This window comes from Pogona vitticeps, chromosome 1 (assembly GCF_051106095.1).
Source record: "Pogona vitticeps strain Pit_001003342236 chromosome 1, PviZW2.1, whole genome shotgun sequence".
NCBI lineage: Eukaryota > Metazoa > Chordata > Lepidosauria > Squamata > Agamidae > Pogona > Pogona vitticeps.
The window spans coordinates 235,622,453-235,650,225 of NC_135783.1; the positions used below are offsets into that span (position 1 = coordinate 235,622,453).

The 27,773-nt window shown below is 40.8% G+C and overlaps 2 protein-coding genes across 3 annotated transcripts; one reads left to right on the plus strand and one right to left on the minus strand.

Moving 5' to 3' along the window:
* Nucleotides 1-4,238: 4,238 nt before the first annotated feature.
* LOC110085702 (fibrinogen-like protein 1-like protein) lies at nucleotides 4,239-18,559 on the plus strand (the record flags this gene model as incomplete). The annotated part of the gene is made up of 2 exons (XM_020806112.3): nucleotides 4,239-4,440; nucleotides 17,703-18,559. Coding segments are annotated over 2 exons (855 nt in total), but the record flags the coding sequence as incomplete, so codon positions are not given.
* A 1,560-nt stretch (nucleotides 18,560-20,119) lies between these two features.
* On the minus strand, nucleotides 20,120-25,492 carry TMEM177 (transmembrane protein 177). 2 transcript variants are annotated; one of them, XM_020805492.3, is made up of 2 exons: nucleotides 25,377-25,492; nucleotides 20,120-21,252 (listed from the first exon to the last, which is right to left on the minus strand). In XM_020805492.3, the coding sequence occupies exon 2, from the start codon at nucleotides 21,237-21,239 to the stop codon at nucleotides 20,304-20,306; it is 936 nt and encodes a 311-aa protein (XP_020661151.3). In that variant the 5' UTR covers nucleotides 21,240-21,252; nucleotides 25,377-25,492; the 3' UTR covers nucleotides 20,120-20,303. The 2 variants fall into 2 exon arrangements, with proteins under 2 accessions (XP_020661151.3, XP_020661161.3); XM_020805502.3 differs by having other exon boundaries at nucleotides 25,373-25,480.
* Between the last annotated feature and the right edge of the window lie 2,281 nt (nucleotides 25,493-27,773).

A 27,773-nucleotide genomic window follows, 5' to 3' on the forward strand; every position in this document is an offset into this window, starting at 1 on the left:
TAGCTTCGATGACACTGTCCAACCATCTCATCCTCTGTCATCCCCTTCTCCTCTTGCCCTCACACTTTCCCAACATCAGGGTCTTTTCCAAGGAGTCTTCTCTTCTCATGAGATGGCCAAAGTATTGAAGCCTCAGCTTCAGGATCTGTCCTTCCAGTGAGCACTCAGGATTGATTTCCTTCAAAATGGATAGGTTTGTTCTCTTTGCAGTCCAGGGGACTCTCAAAAGCCTCCTCCAGCACTACAATTCAAAAGCATCAATTATTCGGCGGTCAGCTTTCATGGTCCAGCTCTCACTTCCATACATCACTACAGGAAAAAACCACTTTGACTATTTGGACTTTTGTTGGCAAGGTGATGTCTCTGCTTTTTAAGATGCTATCAAGGTTTGTCATCACTTTCCTCCCAAGAAGCAGGTGTCTTTTAATTTCGTGGCTGCTGTCCCCATCTGCAGTGATCATGGACCCCAAGAAAGTAAAATCTGTCACTGCCTCCATATCTTCCCCTTCTATTTTCCAGGAGGTGATGGGACCAGTGGCCATGATCTTAGTTTTTTTGATGTTGAGTATGACTTGTTAAAAACACGTCTTCTTCAGCAGAAGGTTATCTCTGGACAGCTAAAAAGAAGCATGCATTTTTTTAATGTACTGCTTCTTACAGCAGTTGTTTAAAGCAGAGCCACTGCATCTGTCATCAGGAGATCAAAGACCAAACGTAGAAGGTAAACTGGATCATCTAATCGCCACAAAGAGAGGGAAGACACACTATGGAATTTTTAAGATGTCCATATCCAGTCCTATACATCTGAGAGGGCTGTAAAAACACCACGTCACAAAAGACGCAGAGACCTTCCAGATGGAGCATGTATTCTGTACAGTATTGGCTTCCCCATTGATGTTGTTGGTTATTTGCATCTTTCCTACCACTTCTAGAATATTCCCATTTCCCCACTTCATACAGTGCTTTCTCCTGTTACTTCCCACTCATTTCTCTTCCTCTGGAAAGCCTGTTTTTTGTTTTGTTTTTTTTGAATTGTTTTATCTTGGAAGTGGAGTTTAGTGCTTCCCATTTTTACTTGATGTCCACAACAAAAAACCCCAGTCAGAAGCTGTCAGCTAGTAATTAAGAACAGCAGAAACGATCCAGAAAAGAAGTGGATTAATAAAAAAAATTCTTAGAGGCCTTATTAAGCAGATGCAAATTTCTGTCAGAGAAACAGGTTTTAAAAGTGAGATTTGGATGCAAATCCTGGTAAATATCTTGACAGAAAGGAGTATGTGGAACAAATTCTCCAAATGGATGAGCACACTAATCAGGATGCTAGGCAAGGAATTCATTGTGTCTCTCTCAAACAAAACAATAAGAAATTTCTGAGCCCATGCAGGCACAACTTCAGTGCAGCACCACCTAGTGACTATAGAGTACAACAACACTATCCACCCACTGGGATACAAAACTGTACAGGTACCTCAAATACTGTGAAGTGAAGGGGATTTTCAGCTTCTGTTTCTCAAACTGGGGAGATTTTCAACATCATTTTTTTTGGTATAGCAGCAATGGTTACTGTTCAAAATATGTATTGTAACAACTAGTACCACACATGCCTTCCCCTCATTTTATTGCTGCAGAGGTAATGACAGTGGGGGATAGTTGTAACCTAAGGAAATGGCATGGAGAGAACAGTAAGTCTACAGTTGTGTTCAAAATTATTCAGCTCCCAATGCTGTAAAGGGGTTTAGGGACTATAGTGTACATTTGGAATTGTATTCAGAATGAAATCCTACAAGGACGTTTTAAAGAACCAAATGCAACTAAAATAACATCAATTGTTTATGTAATACAGTAGTAAATGTTTCTTTTGTGGTTTCTTCATTGCCACAATTATTCAACCCCTTAAAGACTACCACTCTGAAGAAGAGAGGTTCATTCAGGTGTTTTCGATCAGGTATTGAAAACACCTGTGGATGTCACCGAGCACCAATCAAGCATAATAAGCACCAATTAGGCAGCTTTAAAATGACTGTGATACTCAGCTCCTTCTAGACATTTACTGGTGTGGTTACAAACATGGTGAAGTCAAGAGAATGGTCCAGGAAGACAAGAGAAGAGGTGATTTGTCTTCACAGGAAGGGCAATGGCTATAAGAAGATTGCAAAGAAGTTAAACATACCAAGAGACACCATAGGAAGCATCATTCACAAATTCAAGGCAAAGGGCACTGTTGAAATGCTACCTGGTCGTGGAAGAAAGAAGATGCTGACTTCGACTGCTGTGCGCTACCTAAAGCGTAGAGTGGTGAAAAGTCCCCGTGTGACTGCTGAGGAACTGAAAAAAGATTTGTCAGATGTGGGTATAGAAGTTTCAGCTCAGACAATAAGGCGCACACTGCGTAATGAAGGTCTCCATGCCAGAACCCCCAGGCGCACCCCCTTGCTGTCTCCCAAGAATAAGAAGAGTCGACTGCAGTATGCCAAAAGTCATGTGGGCAAACCACAAAAGTGGTGGGATAGTGTTCTGTGGACTGATGAAACAAAATTAGAACTGTTTGGGCCCATGGATCAACGCTATATTTGGAGGAGGAAGAACAAGGCATATGACGAAAAGAACACCTTGCCTACTGTGAAGCATGGCGGAGGGTCAATAATGCTTTGGGGCTGTTTTGCTTCTGCAGGTACAGGGAAGCTTCAGCGTGTACAAGGTACCATGAATTCTCTTCAGTACCAGGAGATATTGGATGAAAATGTGATGTAGTCTGTCACACACCTGAGGCTTGGGAGACGTTGGACCTTTCAACAGGACAATGATCCCAAGCATACCTCCAAGTCCACTAGAGCATGGTTGCAGAGGAAAGGCTGGAACATTTTGGAGTGGCCATCGCAGTCACCAGACTTAAATCCGATTGAGAACCTCTGGTGGGACTTAAAGAAAGCAGTTGCAGTGCGCAAGCCTAAGAATTTGACTGAACTGGAGGCTTTTGCCCATGAAGAATGGGCGAAGATACCCGTAGATCGCTGCAAGACACTTGTGTCAAGCTATGCTTCACGTTTAAAAGCTGTTATAACTGTAAAAGGATGTTGTACTAAGTACTAAGATTGAATGTCACTTGGGGGTTGAATAAAAACTAATAATGATGTGAGCACAGAAAAGACATTTGTGGTTATTTCATTATAAACTTAAGGTTATATTTCTCTGACCTACAAGTGCCTCTTTCATGTAAATGTAAGCAAGATGACTGAATGATCAAAATCAATGTCAAAATGGCCAAAACATTCAATTTCAGTGGGGGTTGAATAATTTTGAACACAACTGTAGTTAGGAAAAAGAAATGGCATGTGCTGCTCATATACCCGTTCCATAGCGTTTAAATTTGGTCAGCTTACAATTTGATTTTGGATTCTACATATTTCCTAGTCCCAGCAGGAACCAACCTGCTTGCTACCTTTTATAGCATACTGTAAGCATCATTATTCTCTCACACCCTCCTTAGAGAAAATAGTTCTAGAATTATATTGCCATGTGATGTGATGGCATTGCCTGTCATTATAGTGCATCAACAAATACGGTAGCATTGTGCCCATGTTATTCCCCCCCCCCATATCATCAAGAACCAAAATGACTTGTTACAGATAATGTTATTACTCATGCTGCTCCTAAGCTCTAAAAGACAAGCTGGAAGATTCAATTAACCAGGAAGGCTATGCCTCCTGTTGAAGTGCAATAGCATGCATACCCCTCATTATGAAAAGTATCAGGGTCATGCCACTATCCTCAGTATTTTCAAAATCTACAATTTCCTGTTATCAACAAGGAACTTTCAATCTTCCCTAACCTGACAGTGTTACAAAGCCCAAATATCATTTAATTCTTATAAAGCATTTCTTCTTCAAGATGCTGCTGCTGGGGCATGTGTTATCTCCTCTAGATGTTGACTTTATGGGGAATGATAAAACATTCTGCCATTCTTGCTGGGGCATTATGGTAGGAAAGTCAATAACCTTTATGAGTCTAGCAGCTGTTACAATGGGTTTTTCCAAGACTGGCAAATATTGCACCCTGAGGTTAACGAGTAACAAGGTTAGTCATCTAGGATGTTAAATTTGTTGTATAAAATATAAATCCGGCATTGGTCAGACCACTTGCTCCTTTCGAATTCAGCTCCCCAAAGTTCTGTAAGTTGTCAAGCACTCAGTTCCAACCGAGAAGCTGGGATGATTTGTAGATGCTAATGCACATGTGTATGTGGCCTCTTTCAGATCTCCGCCTGCACCATGTATGCTCCAAAGGTCTGGCTTGCTACTGTTGCTCTTGTTTTCCTGATCCCTGTGACCTTCTCAGCTGATGATGCGGCACTGAGGAAACAACTCAGCGAAGTTGTGAACATACACCTTGTCGACAATGTCACTGAAATCCTGAACTGGCAAAACATAGTACGTAGATCAGGTAACGTATAATTTTTTAGGATTCATAATGGTTGCTGTATCATTAGGCATTCATACGTATATGTGTTGGTTAAGTATCAAGCAGTATGTGTTTTTTTAAACTTTCACTATCTGTTTAGTTATGCCCACCATCTTAACTCAGGTGGCATACATTTCAATGGCAAATTGCTGCAAGTTAAAAGTTGGCACAGAGGTTTGCTAGCACCCCAGTCACATGAACTGCTGGATGGCTCCATGGTTTAGGTATCTAACTGAAGAGCCAATGGTTGGGAGTTTGATTCCCCGCTGTGACTCCTTGAAAGGGTTTGGACTTAATGATCTGTAGGGTCTCTCTTCCAGCTCTGCCCCAATACAAAACATTCAGTACCTATGTTGACTTCTAACGTGTGCCAATTCATTGCTCAAATTTATGCCAATGTAGTTGTGCCAGAGCTGAATTTTCAATTGGATTCCAGTTGACATTTTAAAATGCTTAAACAAAGGAACAGCCACAGATACAACTGGCTTTCTGAACTGGAAAAAGTGGTGGGAAAGAACAACTAGAAATGAATCCTCTCCCCTAAATATGTTTGAAATGTAAGGCTACGCCATTCTTAATACCTGCCTGTCTGATAATATAAAAATTAATTACTGCCTTATGGCTTCTTCTGAAACCAGGACTAACATGGCTTTAGAATTCCAGCCCCAGTTCTATGAGAGCATCTGTCCCAAAGGTATTCCCTCCATGCCCCTTTTGAAAGCAGCTCTTCCAATAACCATTTTGAAAAGTTATGTGTAAATTTCTGCTCATTTTGCCACCCTGCATATAAACAGAGAGGAAGTGCTAGAAGGAGACCAAAGGTCTGCCCAGCTCAACATTCTATTCACACGTGAGAAGTCCATGTGTAGATGATCAGAACCATGGCACCTTCCTCAGCTGCTTGTGTTTCTCAGCAAGTGTTAGACAAAATCACACTGCCCGAGGTAGTCAAGGGAATGTATATCTATCACAACTACAAACCAAGGACAGTACTGTCCTCCATGAACTGATCCAATCCCAGTTTTAAAGCTTTCCAGTTTGGCAGATATTGACACTTCTTGTGGTAGTGAATTTGACAGTTTAATGAGGTTTTGTGTGAAGACATACTTACTTCTATACATTCTGAATTTTCCACATTCAGACTCAAGAACATCACCCTCAGGTTCAAGCATTATTTCCCACACCATGCACAATATATAGCTCTTTGCTTCTTGCTCCTTTTTGTTACCAAAAACTGCCAGAAATGTTGCAAGCTCTCCTCAGAGTATTCCATGTACAGTTTTGCACCATCTGTTTGCATAAAAGCAAGGTATTATTGGCACTGTTAATTTTGGTTCTTTTAAAAATTCTACCTGATAAGGAATTTGACTCCCCACTTGGGAAGCTGGCATTTTTCTTTGGGATTGACATTTTCATTCCGCTACAAAACTCACATCCCTTTCTTTGGATTTCTTTCCCAAGGGATTCTTAGCTTCTAAAGCGTTGTTTGAATTCATGTGGGAAAAGGAGAAACTTGATGAGACAAAATCTAAAATAATATATAAAATAATATATTCAATTATTGGTTTTCATTTACTGTTCATAGTGTCCAATCACTCTGAGATATCTAATGGATGCCTACACATTGAGAATTAATAGTGATGCTGTAGACAGATATAACCCTCAACTATTATTAATAAATTATAAAAACATAAAATTGCACACCCAATTTTCAACAGTTTCACTATGTAACCCAGCCCCCCCCCCAATACTGCCTATGACTATTCACATGGGATGATATAACATGTTTTTATGACCTGGACATAGAGGAGTTCATTTCCTGAGGATCAAGAATCATGACATTTTCAAAAAATGTTATACAAGCAATTATTTCTCTGTTCTAGTTTTCAAGTACAGTGCTGTATTTGTACGTTTGTAGCTGAGTATCTGGAAGAAAATGTATTTCAAAGCTGGCACTGTATTTAAAAGAATGGAACATCTTCTACTCTCAGTTGTCATTCCAAGTAGAGAAGTGGGACAGAAGGGTTACCAATGGATCAGTGTGGATTCTCTCAGGGCAAATCCAATTGTGTGCTGGCAGTCTGATATTTGATTTTCTTCCTCATCCTGCAGCAGGAATTCCATAGACTGGGATTAGCCACCAAAAATGCTTCTCTCTTGGGGCCTCATCAGATGTGCCTGTGATCGTAGTGGGATTGAGAGAAGGGCCAGCCTGAAGATACTGGAGACTGGAGTATGTTTGTTATATGGGGAGATACGGTTCTTCAAATAGCCTGGGCCCAATCCGTAGAGGGTTTTAGAGGTTATAACTAGCAGTTTAAATTGAGAGTTGGGAAAATTGTCCAAATTTTCCTAATTTTATTTCACCACTAATATTTCCAGCATTTGAAGAGGGGAAAAGACCCAATGTGTTAAACATGTAATAGAAATGTTAAATCCAGAGGAAGGCAATTGATCAGTTTTCCTTCACTTCTAAATCGCCACCTGTCAAAAAAAACAAAACAAAACAAAGGAGAAGTAAAGTAAAAGCATACTTGGTTAAGGGTTACAGCTGTGAAGTTCCAGGAAATGCAGGAGTGCCATTTAGGCAAATGTCTAGTTATCCTGTCCAAATAATATTTGGACAGAATTGTAAGATGTCATTATGTGGTAAGATATAATTTGAAAGGAAGTACTGTAAGGTTAGCTACTGGAGGAAAGTTTAGAGTCCCGATTTTCAGTGGGAGATAATGATTTAGCATTAGGAGTCAGCAGACAGATAGGAATGTACAAAGCACAGCAAGGAAAGATTTGAAGGAAGTGAGAAACCAATTTTCTATGGCTGCTGGAGGGCTACTTTGGCAAATGACAGGAATATATATATATGTTGGCAGAGGTTATTCAGGAACTGTCCTGTAGAAATTCTGCTCTAGGTATTTAAAGATATATACTGTATGTATCACATGCTTTAATGGGTACTCATTTCATGAAGAACATGAACATGTGTTGCGAAAGTATGCAGTGCTCTTTTATATTTTGTGTGTCTCTGTAATAAGTACTATATTTTTCCATGTATAAGATGATACTTTTTCTAAAATATTTAGATTAAAAATTGAGGGTCATCTTGTACACGGAAGTAAGGAGGGGGAAGGAAACAAAGTGCTTTGATCCCTGCTTTCCCCCTCCACTTTCTTGCGAAGAAAGTGCTTTCCCCCTTCACTTCCTTCAGAAGAAAGTGGAGGGGGAAAGCAGGAATCATTAAAGTGCTTTGATTCCTGTTTCCCCCTCCACTTTCTCAAGGAAAGTGGAAGGGAAAAGCACTTTCCTTGTAAGAAAGTGGAGGGGGAAAGCAGGAATCAAAGTACTTTGATCTCTGCCTTCCCCTTCCACTTCTTGCGAAGAAATAACTTTTGGGTTAGAAAAGTGGGGGGCATCTTATACATGGGGTGTTTTACATGGAAAAATACGGTAATATTATAGGAGTAATATAAACAAATGAGAAATAGCATGGTCACACCGTCTGCTAATAGTATTGGTGCCTCACTCCCATACCAACTGAGCTTGCTCTTCATCTCACAAGAAGTCCTGCTATTGCGAAACCAATTTCTAGCATACTGTTTTCCCCCCTAGAGAATGTTGCCTTTTGTTTATTTACCTCACAATCACTCTTCACTTTCTCCACAATTCTTTGTTTTTCAGCCTTTTTATCTCAAGTCTTCTTCCTGAATTCAACACTCTTAATTTATTAAATTTCCTAAGGCTCCTGTCAATCAAAGTGCAGCCTAAAAGCAGCTCAATTAAATTTAATTTCTTTTTTATATTTTCAGGCTATATGATACAAGACTCAAATTCAATCTTTCTTCTCTTTGTGAGAGATTTCTGCTTTCAGGAAACATTTATTTCATCCTTATTTAATAAGATCATGGATATTAACCCACTTATTTTCCAGCTGTTGACATACTTCGTCCTAGAATCAGAGGACCCTGTTTTAGTTATTTTGTGTTTCATGTGAGAAAAGACACTAGAAATTCTGTGATTTTGCAGTGCGCCCTTTCAATCATGTTGCTGTGATAGTCTACCAAAGCTTGTGTGTTGCAAAATGTTTCTTAAATTTTAGGCTGAGCTATGAACACCAGAAGTAATGAGAATGATTTAACCAGAACTTGCTTTAAGTCTAATGTTTGTTGAGCTGAGGATATTACATCTCAAAAACCAAGGATGCTTGGCTATTATTGTGTAATAAGTCAATTGTGCACCTTAATATGATTTTGATATTCATGCTTTCTTTGGCTATTAAGTCTTTGGGATGCGTTAGGCAAGCAGGCCATAGCTTCATAATAAATAAAAAGTGATGGACCAGGAGAGGCAAGGATTTGGGCGTTGCAGTAACTTAGTGCTAGATCCAGTTAGCCATATCTAGAGAAACACCACTGAGGCAAATGGGACTGGTTAGCAGGCTATTGCTTAGTGTAGTAAGTCACACTAGAGTGGGACCAATGAATCAGTGGAGGGTTGGTAACTCTTCTGTACGTTCCATTGATTCAAATGGGCCTATTCAAGTTGCAACTTAACTATGTCAAGGAACAGAATTTCAGCATAGACTAAGCCCTATTTTCGCGAACTTTTTCATGGTCAAGAAGAGCAGTAGCTATTTTAAAACTCAATAGTTAAACTAAACAAAGCAAAATATAGACAGGTGGTGACCCTCACCAATCCTTTTTGTCTTCTTAGGTTGTCAGGGAGTCATATCCCTCCCTATCCCTGGCTAAAGGGAGAGACAGAGAACATACATAACAAATCTGGATCTAAACGAAGGACATGACTGCATAGGAGGAAAAATACAAATTGATCCAGTGTGAATTCACATTTGGGAAGTTGAGTTTCCCTGGGTGAATTAACTTTAGCTGGGGAAAGAAGGACGGATTTTATTATTATACATCCAAAATCTCCTCGGTGGTTGCTTCAGACATGGAAAGAAAGGAAATGACAGATTGCTAGCATTTGCCCTAGAAAAAGGTGCTTAACTTCTGACTTAAAATCACTTTTAAGTAATTAGTAGAGTCACATTTTCTCTTTTCCGGACAACAGTGAAAAGATAAGGCACAACAGAAATTTTGCTCTGAGAGATTTTAACAATATAACTCACAGACAATTTGTTGTCTTTCTCCAGCGAAAGCTTTTATCTTGAAGTTTCAGGAAAATACAGCAGCTATTTACAGCACTACAGAAAGCAAACCAACAGCATCACATGCAGTACTTCAAACTCCATCCACAGAAGCATGGTACCAACTTGGTTACTTTTATGTCCATCTTGCTGATGCAATCTTGCTACCTGGATTGCATCAGATGTACAGTGAAACAGCAGCGTTCCACTGCACATGTCATAACTTTTCTTAAAGAAACAATATTCTCTAATATTTAGACCTACATTCTGACACCCCTCTGAATATTTCTCGTGAATAGTTATGACAAGCGTTTTTTATGTATTTATACAGGTTCATACACTTTTTTACTCTGTGTATTTTTGCATTCCCAACCTGTTTACCATATGTTCATGTTTTTCTATACTTAAAGGCTTTGTAAACATATCAGCTAGGCTCTTTTCTGTTTCACAATATCTTAATTCAATTACTCCTGTTTGTATTTTATTTTTCACATTTTGGTATTTTACATCCACATATTTAATCCAGGCTTTTACACTTTCTGAATTAGTCATTGCAATACAGGGCTGTGAATCTACAAAAATAGTAATTGGCTTTTCACATTTTACCTGTACTTCTTTGAGTAATTGCTTGAACCATATCTCCTTCATGGATTGCTGCCTTGTTGTGGCGAAGGGGCTTGAGTAACTCAGAGAAGCTATGGGCTATGCCATGCAGGGACACCCAAGACGGACAGGACATAGTGGAGAGTTCCGACTAAACGCAATCCACCTGGAGTAGGAAATGGCAATGCCACTCCAGTATCTTTGCCAAGAACGCCCCATGATCAGAAACAAAAGGCTAAAAGATATGACGCTGGAAGATGGGCCCCTCAGGTCGGAAGGCGTCTAACATGCTACTGGGGAAGAGTGGAGGACAAGTACAAGTAGCTCCAGAGCTAATGAAGTGGTTGGGCCAAAGCCGAAAGGACGCTCAGCTGTGGGCGTGCCTGGAAGTGAAAGGAAAGTCCAATGCTGTAAAGAAAAATACTGCATAGGAACCTGGAATGTAAGATCTATGAACCTTGGGAAGCTGGAGGTGGTCAAACAGGAGATGGCAAGAATAAACATTGACATCCTGGGCATCAGTGAACTAAAATGGACAGGAATGGGCGAATTCAGCTCAGATGATTATCATATCTACTACTGTGGGCAAGAATCCCGTAGAAGGAGTGGAGTAGCCCTCATAGTCAACAAAAGAGTGGGAAAAGCTGTAATGGGATACAATCTCAAAAATGATAGAATGATGTCAATACGAATCCAAGGCAGACCATTCAACATCACAATAATCCAAGTTTATGCACCAACCAGCATTGCTGAGGAGACTGAAATTGAACAATTCTATGAAGATTTACAACACCTTCTAGAACTGACACCAAAGAAAGATGTTCTTCTCATTCTAGGGGACTGGAATGCTAAAGTAGGGAGCCAAGAGATAAAAGGAATAACAGGGAAGTTTGGCCTTGGAGTTCAGAATGAAGCAGGACAAAGGCTAATAGAGTTTTGTCAAGAGAATAAGCTGGTCATCACAAACACTCTTTTCCAACAACACAAGAGGCGACTCTATACATGGAAATCACCAGATGGGCAATATCGAAATCAGATTGATTATATCCTCTGCAGCCAAAGATGGAGAAGCTCTATACAGTCAGCAAAAACAAGACCTGGAGCTGATCGTGGCTCGGATCATCAGCTTCTCATAGCAAAATTCAAGCTTAGACTGAAGAGAGTAGGAAAAACCACTGGGCCACTCAGGTATAATCTAAACCAAATCCCTTATGAATACACAGTGGAAGTAAAGAACAGATTTAAGGAACTAGATTTGGTGGACAGAGTGCCTGAAGAACTTTGGATAGAGGCTCGTAACATTGTCCAGGAGGCAGCAACGAAAACCATCCCAAAGAAAAGGAAATGCAAGAAAGCAAAGTGGCTGTCCAACAAGGCCTTAGAAATAGCAGAGAGGAGAAGGGAAGCAAAATGCAAGGGAGATAAGGAAAGTTACAGAAAATTGAATGCAGACTTCCAAAGAATAGCAAGGAGAGACAAGAGGGCCTTCTTAAATGAACAATGCAAAGAAATAGAGGAAGATAACAGAAAAGGAAAGACCAGAGATCTGTTCAGGAAAATTGGAGATACTAGAGGAACATTTTGCGCAAAGATGAACATGATAAAAGACAAAAATGGGAGGGACCTAACAGAAGCAGAAGACGTCAAGAAGAGGTGGCAAGTATACACAGAGGAATTATATCAGAAAGATTTGGATATCCCGGACAACCCAGACAATGTAGTTGCTGACCTTGAGCCAGACATCCTGGAGAGCGAAGTCAAGTGGGCCTTAGAAAGCCTGGCTAACAACAAGGCCAGTGGAGGTGATGGCATTCCAGTTGAACTATTTAAAATCTTGAAAGATGATGCTGTTAAGGTGCTACATTCAATATGCCAGCAAGTTTGGAAAACTCAACAGTGGCCAGAGGATTGGAAAAGATCAATCTACATCCCAATCCCAAAGAAAGGCAGTGCCAAAGAATGCTCCAACTACCGTACAATTGCACTCATTTCACACGCTAGCAAGGTTATGCTCAAAATCCTCCAAGGTAGGCTTCAGCAGTATGTGGACCGAGAACTTCCAGAAGTACAAGCTGGATTCCGAAGAGGCAGAGGAACTCAAGACCAAATTGCTAACTTGCGCTGGATTATGGAGAAAGCCAGAGAGTTCCAGAAAAATATCTACTTCTGCTTCATTGACTATGCAAAAGCCTTTGACTGTGTGGACCACAGCAAACTATGGCAAGTTCTTAAAGAAATGGGAGTGCCTGACCACTTTATCTGTCTCCTGAGAAACCTATATGTGGGACAGGAAGCAACAGTCAGAACTAGTCATGGAACAACTGAGTGGTTCAAAATTGGGAAAGGAGTACGACAAGGCTGTATACTGTCCCCCAGCTTATTTAACTTATATGCAGAATACATCATGCGGAAGGCTGGACTGGAAGAAACCCAATCCGGAATTAAGATTGCCGGAAGAAATATCAACAACCTCCGATATGCAGATGATACCAGTCTGATGGCAGAAAGTGAGGAGGAATTAAAGAACCTTGTAATGAGAGTGAAAGAGGAGAGTGCAAAAAACGGTCTGAAACTCAACATCAAAAAAACTAAGATCTGGTCCCATCACCTCCTGGGAAATAGAAGGGGAAGATATGGAGGCAGTGTCAAATTTTATCTTCCTGGGCTCCATGATCACTGCAGATGGAGACAGCAGCCCTGAAATTAAAAGACGCCTTCTTCTTGGGAGGAAAGCAATGACAAATCTTGACAGCATCTTGAAAAGCAGAGACATCACCTTGCCAACAAAAGTCCGAATAGTCAAAGCTATGGTTTTTCCTGTCGTGAGGTATGGAAGTGAGAGCTGGACCATAAAGAAAGCAGACCGCCGAAGAATTGATGCCTTTGAATTGTGGTGCTGGAGGAGGCTCTTGAGAATCCCCTGGGCTGCAAGGTGAACAAACCTATCAGTTCTAAAGGAAATCAACCCTGAGTGCTCACTGGAAGGACAGATCCTGAAGCTGAGGCTCCAGTACTTTGGCCATCTCATGAGAAGAAAAGAGTCCTTGGAAAAAACCCTGATGTTAGGAAGGTGTGACGGCAAGAGGAGAAGGGGACGACCGAGGATGAGATGGCTGGACAGTGTCTGCGAAGCAACCAACATGAATCTGACCCAACTCCGGGAGGCAGTAGAAGGCAGGAGGGCCTGGCGTGCTCTGGTCCATGGGGTCACGAAGAGTCAGACACGACTAAACGAGTAAACACACCTGTACTTCTTTGAGTAATTGCTTGAACCATATTACTTCATTACATGATTCAGACAATGTGGCAAATTCTTCTTCTGTTGTAGATATCGCGACTGTTGTTTTCTGGTTCTCCAGCCTATTGCTGTATTTGCTTATTGAATTACATAACCTGTTACAGACTTTCTATCAGTCTCTTCTGTAAATGAACTATCTACATACGTAACAGGTGTTTCTGGTCCATCTTTAATAAAAGGTAAAGGTTCCCCTTGACAATTTTTGTCCAGTCGTGTTTGACTCTAGGGAGCGGTGCTCGTCCCCATTTCCAAGCCATAGAGCCAGCATTTGTCCGAAGACAATCTTCCGTGGTCACATGGCCAGTGCGACTTAGACACGGAACACTGTTACCTTCCCACCGAGGTGGTCTCTATTTATCTACTTGCATTTGCATACTTTCGAACCACTAGTTGGCGGGAGCTGGGACAAGCGGCGGGCGCTCACTCCGTCATGTGGATTCGATCTTACAGCTGAAGATCTACAGACTTTACAGCACAGAGGCTCCTGCGGTTTAACCCGCAGCGCCACCACGTCACTGTGTAGGCACCTGGTCCATCCTTAGGCAATTTTAAACAATAGTCCATGGTTCCTTTTAAGTATCTTAGAACCCTTTTTAAACCTTGCCAATCAGTTTGTGTAGATTTAGCAACTTTCCTGCTCAGATATCCTACTGCAAATGCAATGTCTGGACGTGTCCATAACGCTAGATATAACAAACTTCCAATTCCAGACAGATACAATTCCACATTTTGAAAACATTAATCACATGTTTTTTTTAGGAATTCTGGTGACATAGGTGTGGTTATTTTTGCATCTGTTAATCCAATTTTGTTACCAACTGTTCTATTTTCCTTTTCTGGTTTAAGAAAACATCACCTTTTTTGTTTCTCAGTATATCTGTCCCTAGACAGTACTGTACTTCTCCCAGATCTTTCAACTTGAAATATTCACCAAGTTGCTGATTCTTTGACTTAGCTGTAATACACAGATCATCAACATAAGCAAATAACATAATGAACTCATCTCCAGGCCCTTTTGTGTAGACACACTGGTCTGCCACACTTCTTTTGAAACTTATTTTACCCAGTGCATCATCCAAACACTGATAACAGCATGTTGCACTTTGCTTTAATCCATACAGAGCCTTTTTTTAGTCTGTATACTTTGGGGTTTATTAGATTCATACCCAGGTGTTTGTTTCATGTAAGCAATTTCTTGTAATGGTGCATTCGGATATGCGGTGTCACAATCAAAATGAGTAATTATCCAATTTTTGTTTGGCTGCTAGAGACAATACCAATTGCAAAGATTCTGCTCTATCTGTGGGTGCATATTTCTTGTGCAAAACCCTGTGCACTAATCTTGCCTTATACTTCAGTTTACCATCCAGCAACCCTTTTTTACGGAACACCCATTTTGTACCTATTGCACTATGTGATGGTGGTAAATCACATACCTCGAGAACTTTCTGTTTACAAGTGATTTGAACTCTGAGTCCATTGCTGAGTTCCATTTCTCCTGCTCATCCTCTGGCAGTTCAAGCTTTTCTTTATAACTTTGAGGCTCACAGCCTACCTGGCATACTCTGATTTCATTTACTACAAATCTTTCTGGTGGTACACACTTATTTGCTCTACTTGACCTGCGAGGAATTACCACTTGCTCAATTGGCTCAGTCCCTTGTGTCACATTCTCTGCATCTTCCTGTTTAACTTTAGGCTTTGCAGGAGATCTCTTTGGCTTTGGGTGTATCTTTGTCAACTACCTTTCGCACAGGTGAAACGTGACTATTTGCTTGAGCTTGAACCTGCACCTCAATGCTGAAAGGAATAAATACCTCTGAATTAGTGTGCATTTCCTTCCAGCTTGAGTGTATTTCAAAATTGGCACTTCTTGAAGTTACTAATTACTTCCACCCCAGAACCTGTACCCTTTTGTACCTGCTTCATATCCTACAAATCTGAGGCACTGGGATTTAGGTTGACTTTTTTTCTCCTCTAAGTCTTGGGTATCAGAAGGTGTGCAAATACCTTAGATGCTTAAGTGAAGGCCTTTTACCAAACAGTAAATAATATGGGGTTTCATTTGTGGCTGTTGACCACAACCTGTTGCTTATCTAAGCAGCTGTGACAATTGCCTTTCCACACATTTCAGAAGGTATCCCTGCATCATTGAAACATACCCAATTTTCTCTCTGCAACATCACTTTCTGCAGAGCAGTAAGGGTTGGTCTTTCTATGAATTATGCCCCTCATTTTCAGCCACTGCTCCAAATCTTGACCCAGGAATTCACCACCCCTGTCAGTCTGAAACTGACAACTTATGGGAAAAATGCCTTTCAATCATTGCTAACTTGGCACATGCTTCACTCTTTGTTTTTAACAAATAAACATGAGAAAACCTGGAAAAATCATCAACAATTAGTAGAATGAATTTGGCTCCTCCTTCACTGTATTTGAATGGCCCTGCCAAATCTGCATGTATGAGCTAGCCTAGTTGATGTTCTGTCACTCTTCTTACTATCAGGAAACCTTTTTACCTTTGATTTCTGGCATAGTGCACATTCCAGAAACCTAGGACATTTTTGTAGGTTTAAATCTGGACATATCTTTGCTAACTGGGATAGATGCCCAAAGCTAGCATGCCCGATAACCCTGTGTAACTGGTGTATACATTTGTCATGTAAAGGTTCATTGTGTACTTGTGACATACTCACAGACTGCTGCTCTTTACTTTAATATATAGACCACCTTTTAACTTTCCTTTGGCACACTGCATATTACCTTCCCAAAGTTGTGTCATTTTCAAACACCACCTTGTACCCACACTTGACCAGACATGGTGCACTTAATAGACAATAATCCATTCTGGGTACACATAAGGCATTAGGAATGATTGTCCCCAAACCTGACACATAAACATTTCCTTGTGCCATTATCTCTACCTGAGATCCATCTGCCAAAGTCACACTCTTTACCTTGGGAGAAAAACTGTCCCCCAACAGTGACTTGTCATTGACAATGGTCTGGCTACAAACAGAGTCCATAATCCCGATGGTTCTTCTTCAGACACAGGTGTAGCAACCATGTGGACTGATGTCATCATTCTTCTGCCTCGGCCACTCTGACGCTTATCTCCGAGTTCCTCCTTTATCTGAGCTTTGCAGTGTCTTTTAAGATGGCCAATGGTGTCACAATGAAAACATCTTCTTACTGCAAAGGCCTTTTCATGTTTCTCTGGAAAAATCTCCTCCTTGCTTTTAGCGTGTCTCTCCATCTTTACTCTGCTGCTAGGAGCGTCAAGGCCATTCTCACCCGTAATCTGCCTCTGTTGCACTTCCTCCATGGTCTACCCTCCCCTGCTGTTTTTCTTCAGGCTTCAAAATTGCATGGAAAAGCATCACATATAGAGACTGTCCTTTCCAGACTGTTGCTGTCCACATGAGATGGTGTGGAGGCTAGCTCTTTCTCTGAATCCAGATTACCCCCAAGGATGTTTTACAACAGAGAAGTGAATGTTTGGTGAATTCTACATGCAATCTATTTATCTGGTAAAATGGTCCAGATTTCAGTCCAGGTTTAAATCCCTACGGAAACAGGGTTAGGTTGGGTGTCCATAGACAGCTCACCCGTTCACTTTTGTACTGCAGGAAAATTACTTTCAAGGTTTCCTGAATGAAGACGAAGATTAAATAATTTTGCAAATAAGGCCCAATGCTAACAATTCAGTTTTATCATTTCCCCCATAACCACTGATTTAGGGAAAGTTTCATAAATGTACTATTATCATCACATATGGTATACATTATGACAGGAGTAAATATTCTAACATTCTTACATATATGCATCAAAATTTTATGTGACTGAGGGAGCAAACTTTTAAAAATCTTATGTACACTCCCATACTTAAACTGATTGACTGAAAAAAGATTACTGTTGTATTATAACAGAAACATAAAATTAATACAAATAACCCCATAAAAATAAAAAACAGAACATTCCTAATAGTACCTACAGCTCTAAGTGAAGTGGCTAAACACTGTAAACACTGTGCCTAAGCCTGGTACTGTACTATAATTTCCCTAAACATGTAGCATGTTTAGCAGGTATGGCACTATTTCTAATTTTAAAAGATAACAAAATGAGTAAGTTATTATTGCATAAGCTTGAATCTAGCTCTGCAATACAATTGATAGTCTAAATAATCTTTTGTTTTATTAGGTATCCGTTACAAGCGAGACTGTGATGAAGTGTTCCAGGATGGCGAAAGAAAAAGTGGCCTTTATATAATAGAACCTGAACATTCCCGCAAACTTGTGGTCCAGTGCCATATGGATGGATGCAACGGGTGGACAATCATCCAGCAGAACACCTACAACACTGAGATCACCTGGTCAGAGACCTGGACAACCTACAAATATGGATTTGGCAACTTGGAGGGAGACCACTGGCTGGGCAATGAGTACATTAGGCTCATTACTGAACAAAAATGGTACAAAGTCAGAATAAATTTAGTTGATGCAGACAACAACCACAGATATGCAGAATATGACAGCTTTGTTCTCCAAGATGAGAACCATGGTTATGCAGTGAAGTTAGGGACCTATGAGGGCAATGCAGGTGACTCTCTCAGTTCTTCCCAGCTGAAAAACATGCATGACAACATGAAGTTCTCTTGTAAAGATAAGGACAATGACAGAACTACCTTGCAAAATTGTGCAGATGCTAATGGAGGGGGCTGGTGGTATGACAGCTGCCAGAACGCATTGTTAAATCGCAAAGGTGGTCTTCACTGGACCACATTGTGTCATGAGAACTGTAAGAAATCAGTGATGATGCTGAAGCCCATCCACATGCATTGCTACAGGGTTTAGACTGTGTGTGGGCTCTAGTGTCATGAACAGATGCAATGCTGAATCAGGGGAAAAGCAGTGAAACTGCAGAGTCCTTTGCTTTCCTACTTTTAAAGAAATGGCTTGTACCCACTGGGATAGAATCATAAGTCAATATTCCTGTATCACATTTTTCTGATTCCATCTAATGTCTTCCAGTTCTTTATTAAAATTATTATTCAGTCAGCGGAGAGTGTTTGCTTTTTTTTTTTAAATTGTACCACTACTCATGTGGAACCACTGAAAAGGCCACATAATTTCTGCACACAGCATTTTTATTATGTCATTTAAGTACAGTTAACTATACAACTGAACAATACAATACTGTAGCTCAACAACATACCCAGTACAATTCAATGTAACAGTATAGGGCAGTGATGGCAAACCTATGGCACACGTGCCACAGCTGGCACGCAGAGCCCTCTGTGTGGGCACACGAGCCGTAAGTCTCCATAGAGAATTACTTACCCGTACTCCAATCCCAGATTTTAGCACTCCCCTCTGCTGGTGCAGTGGTCCAGCAGAAGGGTGCAATGGCAACTATTACCAGTCTAGCCCAATGGGGGATTAAGAGGACCAGGAAGTATTTCTTTTTTAATAATACCCATAGGGGGAAAAACAAACATTTAACCCTTGCAGTGTAGGAGCAGTTGTTTTTTCTAAATTAAAACCTCAACATTTGGATTTTAATTGCAGTATTAGCACCTCAAATAAGTTGATTTTGTGTTGCAGTTTGGACACTAGGGCTCAAAAAGGTTCACCATCACTGGTATAGGGGAACAATGTAATTCTTTCACATTGCTATAATACTTTGCAAGATCTGGGGTATGTGCATCCACTTGAACTTTGCATAACCCTTGCAAGACTTGGATAGCCACATCTGCAGAATGAAATTCCACTGGAATTCTATTAACTCTTTTCCACCTCTCCAATTCTGAGGTTACAGAAATAAAAGGCAGAGACTATATACTGGAAGGCTAGTAATTGTATACTTCTGTGCAACATGCACTATGACCTTCCACTCAACAGTAAAAGAAAGGGACAGCAAAACTCTCTCACCATAATGCCTGCTCCATGGACATGGTGCAGGACAAAAGTGGGAGAAGAACAGTGAATCCACTTAATAAGTTCTCTATGGGCACTCAGTTCTGAGGGATGAATTGTTCAGCTTGATTTTCAAATCACTTGAAGTTTTAGGAGAAGTACTGCAGAATGAAATTCCACTGAGAATTCAATATGCAGGGAAGTGCAATGGAAAAGATACATCGAGACTAGGTGCAAGCAGATGGGGTGTAGGGAGCACAGGGGCCAATACAGGGTATAGACACACGCTGCCAAAAATTTCACTGCCAATACCTAAATTAAGTCACAATTAGATAAGGCTCACTGAATCAGTGGAAATTTGGCGAGTTAACTCCTTCATAAGTTCCACTGATTCCTCTAGTTAAGTCTTACTACTGGATTTTGGCTATTAATTTCTTCTCCATAATCCAAGATGGTTAGGAACTCTTATGCTTGTTTTTCTTCTAAAGTACCTTAAATATACACACCATGCTCCCTTGATGACAACAATACGATCACAACATCCTACGTGAAGTATTACACTTTTTATATTCCTTCAAAATAATATGCTAAATAAAAAGAATGCCAACTTTTCCTGCTTAGTGCCGTTCAGTGCAGTGCCTGTCAGGTAATACTCCTTCAGGCTTTTAAGATAGATTTTAGAGACACACAGGACAAATAAACTTTAAGCAATGCTTTAATTTTTTAAGACAGACGTGTCCAGTGAATACAGGGCAGCAACAAAACAAAAACCAAGCCCTTCCTTCCCCAGTAGAAATATTACCGAAGTTGTTACAAACAGGAAATCAGGCTAAGTCTTCCAAAAAGAATACATAATTCCTCCGTTTAAAATTCAATCATACCTTCCCTATGCCTGGGGCATGTTTAAAATTTTGATAATCAAGTCCCTTCTGGAAGTAAGTGGTGCATGTTTTGATCTGATCCCATATCTTGGGATAATATTACCACTTGGGCTAAATATCTTCTCCCCATTTTTCCCCATGAGCGTACGGCGAATCTTATTTTGGGACAGAATTTTATCATAGAATTCCACTCCACCTTTGGCAAAACCAGTGGAAATAGTGGCTGCTTTTCTGTCTGCACTATATTCCACTACTCGGCTCACACTGTCAAACAAGAGGCAGTAGGCCACAAATCCAACTGCGGCCACAGTGATGTTGTAAAGACCACGGAAGAGCACTGGAGCTGAATACAAGCCCAGGAACTGTTTTATAGCTACGCCAGAGATGTACGTTCCAGCCAGACAAAGAGGTCCTACACTTGCACGTATCAAGGGGCCACCATTGTGCAAGTACATGATTTCTCTTGCAATTGCAAACTTCTGGGCCTCTGGAGAAAGTATCAAGGTTCTTTTGAAAGCCTGGCCTTCTTCAGACTCCCAGTCCACATTTTTGCCATTAACCATAAGACCAAGCTTGCTAATCATTTCTTCATCACAGTCTGTATCACTGAAACTGGCAGGGATGCCCACAAAACAACCGGCAGGCAGCCATGGAAGTCCAGCACCCAATGGTGGGAAGATGGAGACTGAGAAAGCTTGGTAACGATTTGCTGCCCTCACTTTGCCTTCATGTAGGATATCATAGAACAAGGTCCGCATTTTTTCTGAAGGCTGCATTTGTCTTCCATTTAACCAAGCCTGACACAATGGTTTGAATGTCTGCCCAGGTATGAGGTGGACGGTTAAGTTAGCCCCAAGAAGTCCAGCACAAGAAACTGCCAAAACACAAGTCCTGTGCTTCTCCACCATGGCTGCTGCTTTCCAAAAGAACTGAACTGCCATTGTCACCTCCAGCCTGTACATATTCAAGAGAAACAAGGAATACGGTTGCAAACAACAATCTCAATTCATTTTAAGCATGTCTTATTATCACTGCTTTAAATACAGCAGATGAGTTTATGTTTTGTTAACGGAAACACACTACACATATCGCTTAAACCAGGGGTGTCCAACCTTTCACCTTCCCTGGGCCACATTAGAAGATGAAAATTTGGTTTGGGCCGCACATAAATTTGGTTTGGGCCCCATGGGGGAGGGCAGCCCTAGCCGTCCTCCGCAGCCCTGCTCCAAGCGCACTTACCAGCAGCTGCGGTCTCAGCAGAGGCTGCCAGCTTCGACTCTGGTGGCTTTATGGGGCCAGGAGGGGATCCACCTATTGACAGGGATGGCAAAATGCAGTGACGCAGCTCCCCTCCCCTCCTGCTCCTTCCTTCCTTCCCTCCCCCCCCCACCTTTGTGATGTGCCCCACAAGTGTAACTTGAAACTTTGGAATTTCTTTAAAAATAAAAAATTGCACTGGGCCGCATTACAAGCTGACTTGGGCCGCATGTGGCCCATGGGCCACAGGTTGGACAAGCCTGGCTTAAACTATAGACTAAAGTAGAAGCAGGATTTGCCATGCGGTTGCCTTTTGTGGTTCATGTTTTTAAAAAAACACCCAGAAAAAGACTATTTCTTTGCCCCTTCTATGGAACTCAAGCTGGAATGGAGCCCCTAACACCTGCAATTTACAATGGAAGGACTGCTCCCCTCCTATTGTGAGTAGGAGGCGTAGGAGTACATAATTCTGTTTTTCCCTCCCATGGCATAGCTGTTGACTGGGGCTGGGTAAATTCAGAATAACACTCTTTTGTTACAACAGCTTCATTTGTCAGCAACACCCTTCTGGTCACAATTCAATCTGCTAGTTATGACTTAATTAGACCAGGCTACTTGAAATGTCACATTTTCACATACCCTGTTTCCCTGAAAATAAGACCTAACCTGAAAATAGGATCTAGTATAATTTTTCAGGATGCTCGTAATATAAGCCCTACCCTAAAAATAAGCCCCAGTTAAGTGAAACCCCACCCTCCACCATTCTGCAGCAACCAGAAGATGATGACATGACTGTATTTGAATAAATGTAGATTGTTGTGCATGGAAAAAAAAACATCCCCTGAAAATAAGTTCTAATGCAGTTTTTGGAACAAAAATTAATATAAGACCCTGTCTTATTTTCGGGGAAACACGGCATGTCCACCCCAGCTTTGAGATTCATAACAGGCACTTCTCTCGATTGCATTATTTTCAGAAGAAAGAGAGGCCACAAAAGAGGGCCTTTACAATGGCTGCTAAGGGAGCCTAGCTTGGCCACCTCCCTGATGTTCTACCATAGACATACAAAAAGTTTCTTCAGGCAGGTTTTTGCCAGCTGATTGATGCTAAGGGCAGGGCTTTAAAGGATATGTTGTGCTTTTCTCTTGTTTCATTATGATTATTATTAACTGAGGGTTTTTTAAATTTTTAACTGAGATACTTTTAAAAGGCTTTAACTATATTTGTTTTAATAGGAACAATGATTTTATTACACATTAATTTTTACAACTTTTTTTAAAAATGGTGTCTAAAATTATACTGTAAGCTGCCTTGGGTCCCAGTTTGGGGAGAAAGGTGACATATTGATCAAATCAATCAATGCATTCTGTTCACTACTGCAATAAAAGCAAAAGTTTCAAGTCACTTCTCGTATGCTACATCCCATTCCTGGTTCAATACCTCTCAACCTGTTTCTTTCTCTTTTAAAGATGAGGTACAGTACAAAGTGGCAAACCACATAAGAAATGTCCCATTTAGTCTTGTCCTGGGATAGCAAGAACAATAGTAGTCTTTCATCAGGTAAACATAAGTCACATTACTGCAAAAATCTTAAATGGGGGTTAACTACTTTTTTAATCTCTCAAAATAAATCCTATTTACTTCCAGCAGGAGGGGTTTACTTCTGATTAAACACATATAGGACTGGACTACTGGCCTGTCACCCTAAGTTGAGGAGCAAATCTCTCAAACTCAATAGTTTGCTTTCAAATAAATATTCAAAAGATCGTTTAAAATATCAGTCTTGTGTGCCAGGCCCTTGCCAAGCCTTGTACTACATTCTAGTTCTTTTCTTCCTTTGCTCCAAATATCCAGGCTTTCATCTCATGTTCCTCTTTATGCTACCCTCCTTTGTCTCGTCCTTCCTGTTCTTCGATTTATTCTTTCTTCCTCTTATGGGAATCTAAACTGTATGAAAGCAGCCAACACATTCCCCAAAACAAATACATTCTAACAGTTGAATTATCATTCAACAATGTTTGCCATGGGATGCTAATTTTGTCTTCCAAGATGGAAATCCCAGCCTCTATTACTTACACAAAGAATGAAAGTAGTTATTTACCCCCAACAATCCCAGAAAGCCAAGATTTATATTTGTTTTGCTAAACTCTGTATTTTCAAGTAAACACACTGGCACGATATATTTTTACAAATCAGGCACAATTAGTATTTGTATACTGTACTCAGTGTTGTTAGCATTAAATATGGTTTTTTAAATTATGTAAGGCACTTTGGGTTCTTTTTAAGGAGAAAGGCAGGGTAAAAATACTTTAAAGAAATAAAGCCAGTGTGATAACATGGTTCATAATGTTTTCCTAATTAAATTCCTTATTAGCTCACTGGTTGATTTTGGGCTAGTTACTCTCTTACAGTATGACAGACTGTACTTTATATGGTTGTCAGAATAAGGTGTGTTTGGGAACAACTCTAACAAGTGCCCTGTCATAAACTCTTGGGAAAAATGTGTTTAAAACAGTGCACTATAGCCATCTTCTAGTCAGCATACAACAGGCAATGTCAACTTACATTTGTCTAGATCCCTCTGTAACACATAATTCATCTTAGTCTGGCAATTTTAGATTCTGCCTAAAATTAAGATACTGGAGGAGCATTGTCTTAAAGTTTTGAAGCCAAATCTCAAACCATTTAAATAAGGGCATTGAACTTGTGAATATGCAGTATTAGGTAACAGCTGCACAAAAATAAATATAGAATATATAGCCGCCCAGAGTGGTAGAATATACCAGATGGGCGGGATATAAATCAAATACCATAGGCATCCTTCAGTCTCGAGAGACTATGGTAAATAAATAAATATATAAAAATAAAATTACTGCCTCTTTTTTGTTTTGAAGTCTGTTAGATGTTTTGTTCAATTTATGAAAGTCCAGTCACAACTGCCAAACCACAGATTTTTGGTGCTTTTTTTAAAAAGCTGCATCTACAATTCTTTTCTCTCTCTTCTGCAGAAACAATTCAATTATAACCAGAGGTACTTCAGGTTTCAGGTTACTTTATTGTCACCCATGGATTTCTCCTCTCTATTTTCCTTACTTAAAGCCTTGAGAGACATGCATCTTTCAGATAAATTGCAATATACCAAAGTGGTAATTCTTCTAAATTTCTGTGGCAGCATATAGAGGAATAAGATAGTTGGGCAGGCCACAGCACTGCAGGAAATTCTGAGGCATTCCTCAACTTTGTACACACCACTGATTTTGCTCTTATATCTGACCCATGCACATCACGTTTCCCTACGTGCTAAGGCTCCAGGTTGTGATACATAAAAGTAACACTTGTCTAGAAGGCTCTGTGAAAACCCGGAAGTACCAATATAAATTAAATTTTTAAAAATGTTGCATAATAATACTTGCCACCATAATAACTTCTGGCAGTTAGCAAGTCTGGCAATGAAGGAACAAGTGAATGTACGCTACATACATATCACAGAATTTAAACTGGGGGCTGAATGAAGAATCCTAGGAACTCTCTCCTTTTAATCCTCTATTTAACTGCAGCTCATTTCATCCACGCTTCGTTTTCTTCTTGCATCCCCCTTAGTTTCCTTTATTTGCTCTTTATAAAAGGAACGGTAACTGTAACTTTGTATTATGCACAACACTACACGTATTTAAACATTTGCTGGCGAAAATGACTTTAAAAGGGTGCAAGGATCCATGCCCCTACAAGGAGAATCTTAGAGCTCTGATCTTCTGCTACAATACAAATCGACATGTATTATCATTTTTAAAAGCATTCCCCCACCCCCCACTTTTACCTACTCAGACTCTCTGAGCAGTAACAACGACGGCAGCAGCAGCAGCAGCAACCTGACGTCCCAGGAGGTGGAAACCACGTGGCTGCCGTAAAGCAGGCCAGCCGTTGCGAAAACCGTACGTCGCACTTCCGCAGGATTAAGGGGCCCGCGGGACTTCGGCGTTGCCTTGGCAACGGAGGACGATTCCTTCTGCAGCGGGGCTCTGAGCCCTCAGGTCTATGAGGACCTTTTCCAGGTCATTCTTGCTTCGGCGTTTCTTAATGCTCCCCCCCTCTTTTTTTTTTGGTCCTGTGAAGAGAACTGAACAGGAGGAGAAAGGCAGGATTATGCTGCCTTTTAAGAAGACCTGCAGCAACTACCGTGGGGTGGAGGGGATTATTGTGCAGAATTTAAAAGATGAGAATCAAGAAATAATCATCATCACCACCACCATCATCATAATAAAAAGAAACTGGCTGCCAGCTTTGAGTTTGTAAACATTACCCGCGTGGAAACCATTCGAGACTGCCCATGGCCCCATATTAAATCGCGTTTAACATGCTGTCCTTTATCGCTGCATAGTCTACAAAGAGGCATGTCAGACTCTCATCCTTCTTCATTTTTTTTGTCACAGACCTGTTCGACACCCTGAGGGGGTAAGAAAAACCAGAGGCAGCTATTGAGTTGGCTGGGGGTGCTGGCCGGCTGGAAATATCTGCCTGTCCCTGCCTACCACGGACAGCTGTGCAAACCACAAGGAGTCTTGGACGGATAGAAAAGCCATTTATCCTGGAGATGGCCCAGGCAAGAGCTCTGTCGGTCTCTCATTAGTACATACACAGGCACACACTAGGGGCATTCTATGAAAAAAGTCCGCCCAAAGAGCTTTTTCAAACCATTTTGCATTGTTAAATCACATGTTATCAGACTGATACTTAAAACGAAAGTGTGGAGTGGGAAAGATCATGGCTGCTCGCCTCACAAAATTGGTATTTGGCTGCACACAAACATATGTATGTATTCTCTTACTCTAAAATATTTTTTTACATCAGTCTGCTAGGTGGTGCTGTAGGACATGTTCAGCCCAACCTTTATGGTGTGTTTGCTGGAAGCAAAATCAAAGCAGCCTGATCTTCAATAGTTTCTTCACTTTGCATTTTTCTGCACAAAGCGTTTTTATCTGCTGCCATGGCAATTGAAGTACTCTCTGAGGTAGGAAAACTTCAGCAGTGTATTTTGAGAAGTAACACACTGCAAGTGTGTTCATTGGCAAGTTACTGACATGAGATCTGAACTAGAAGACTAAGCAAGGGCTACATGCAGGATGAGATACATAGCTGCACTTGCAGTTTTATGTGTTCTTGGGGCATCCTGGGACTGTGCAACTTGCCCAAGGCTACACAGGCTGGTTCTTCTAGGATGCACAGATGTTGGGAGTTCAGTTCCCTACTGCGCAGCCCAGAAGAGCCAAGCTGTGGGGCTTTGGGCAAGCTGCGCAGTCCCATAGTGCCCCCAGAAGAATGGGATGGTAAACCACTTCTGAGTACTGTTTTTTGAAAGGTCTTGGAACATTTCTGAGGAAGATGACAGATATGTTCTTTGGATACACACTAGAAGGCAGTGTGCATGCTGAGTGGTTTTTGCAAGGCTCCTCCTTCTCTACATTAATACTGACATCATACTGATAATTCCTGGCCAATTTTCTGAAACCCCAGGAGTGGTATAGCAGAGGAAAAACACAAAGCACAACTCCAGAATTTTTTTCAGAGGAGTGATGACATCATCTGTTGAATAACTGGTGAACCTTTGCAAGAAATGGAGAGGGGTAACTGAATGTTTTACTATTAATTGAGATGGGCTAGCACAGATCAGTTTAAGAAATAAAGCCAGCTCACTGTCCTTCAATAGAGACCACTGAGGCTCCTATTATGAGCGCCTGCACTTCACAATGGACACCACACTTCAGTGTAATTTAGATGCAGAGGTGTATTGTTGCCTCAAACCATACACGTTTTATTAACAGAAGCTGGCATATGTGCAGTATGAGTGATCCTAAGCACACATAAAATAGAATGTCTCTCTCAGGCCAGAAGGAGAAATTAAAGGTAATTAATGACTGGAAGAGGAAAATCTTTAACGGATGCCTACTTCTTGGGAGGAAAGTGATGACAAACCTATTATGTATGTTACAACATACATAATAAGACATTATAAAACCGATTTTTACATAATAAAAGACATTACAAGAAAGTAAGACAAACAATAAGGGAGAAAAGAAAAAGGGGAAATCAGGAATTGACTGAGGGGAAGGCCTGCCGAAACATCCATGTTTTTAGTTGATTTTTAAAGATACCTAGCGAGGGAGCCGCACGAATCTCAGGGGGTAGATTATTCCAGAGGTGAGGAGCCACCGCTGAGAAGG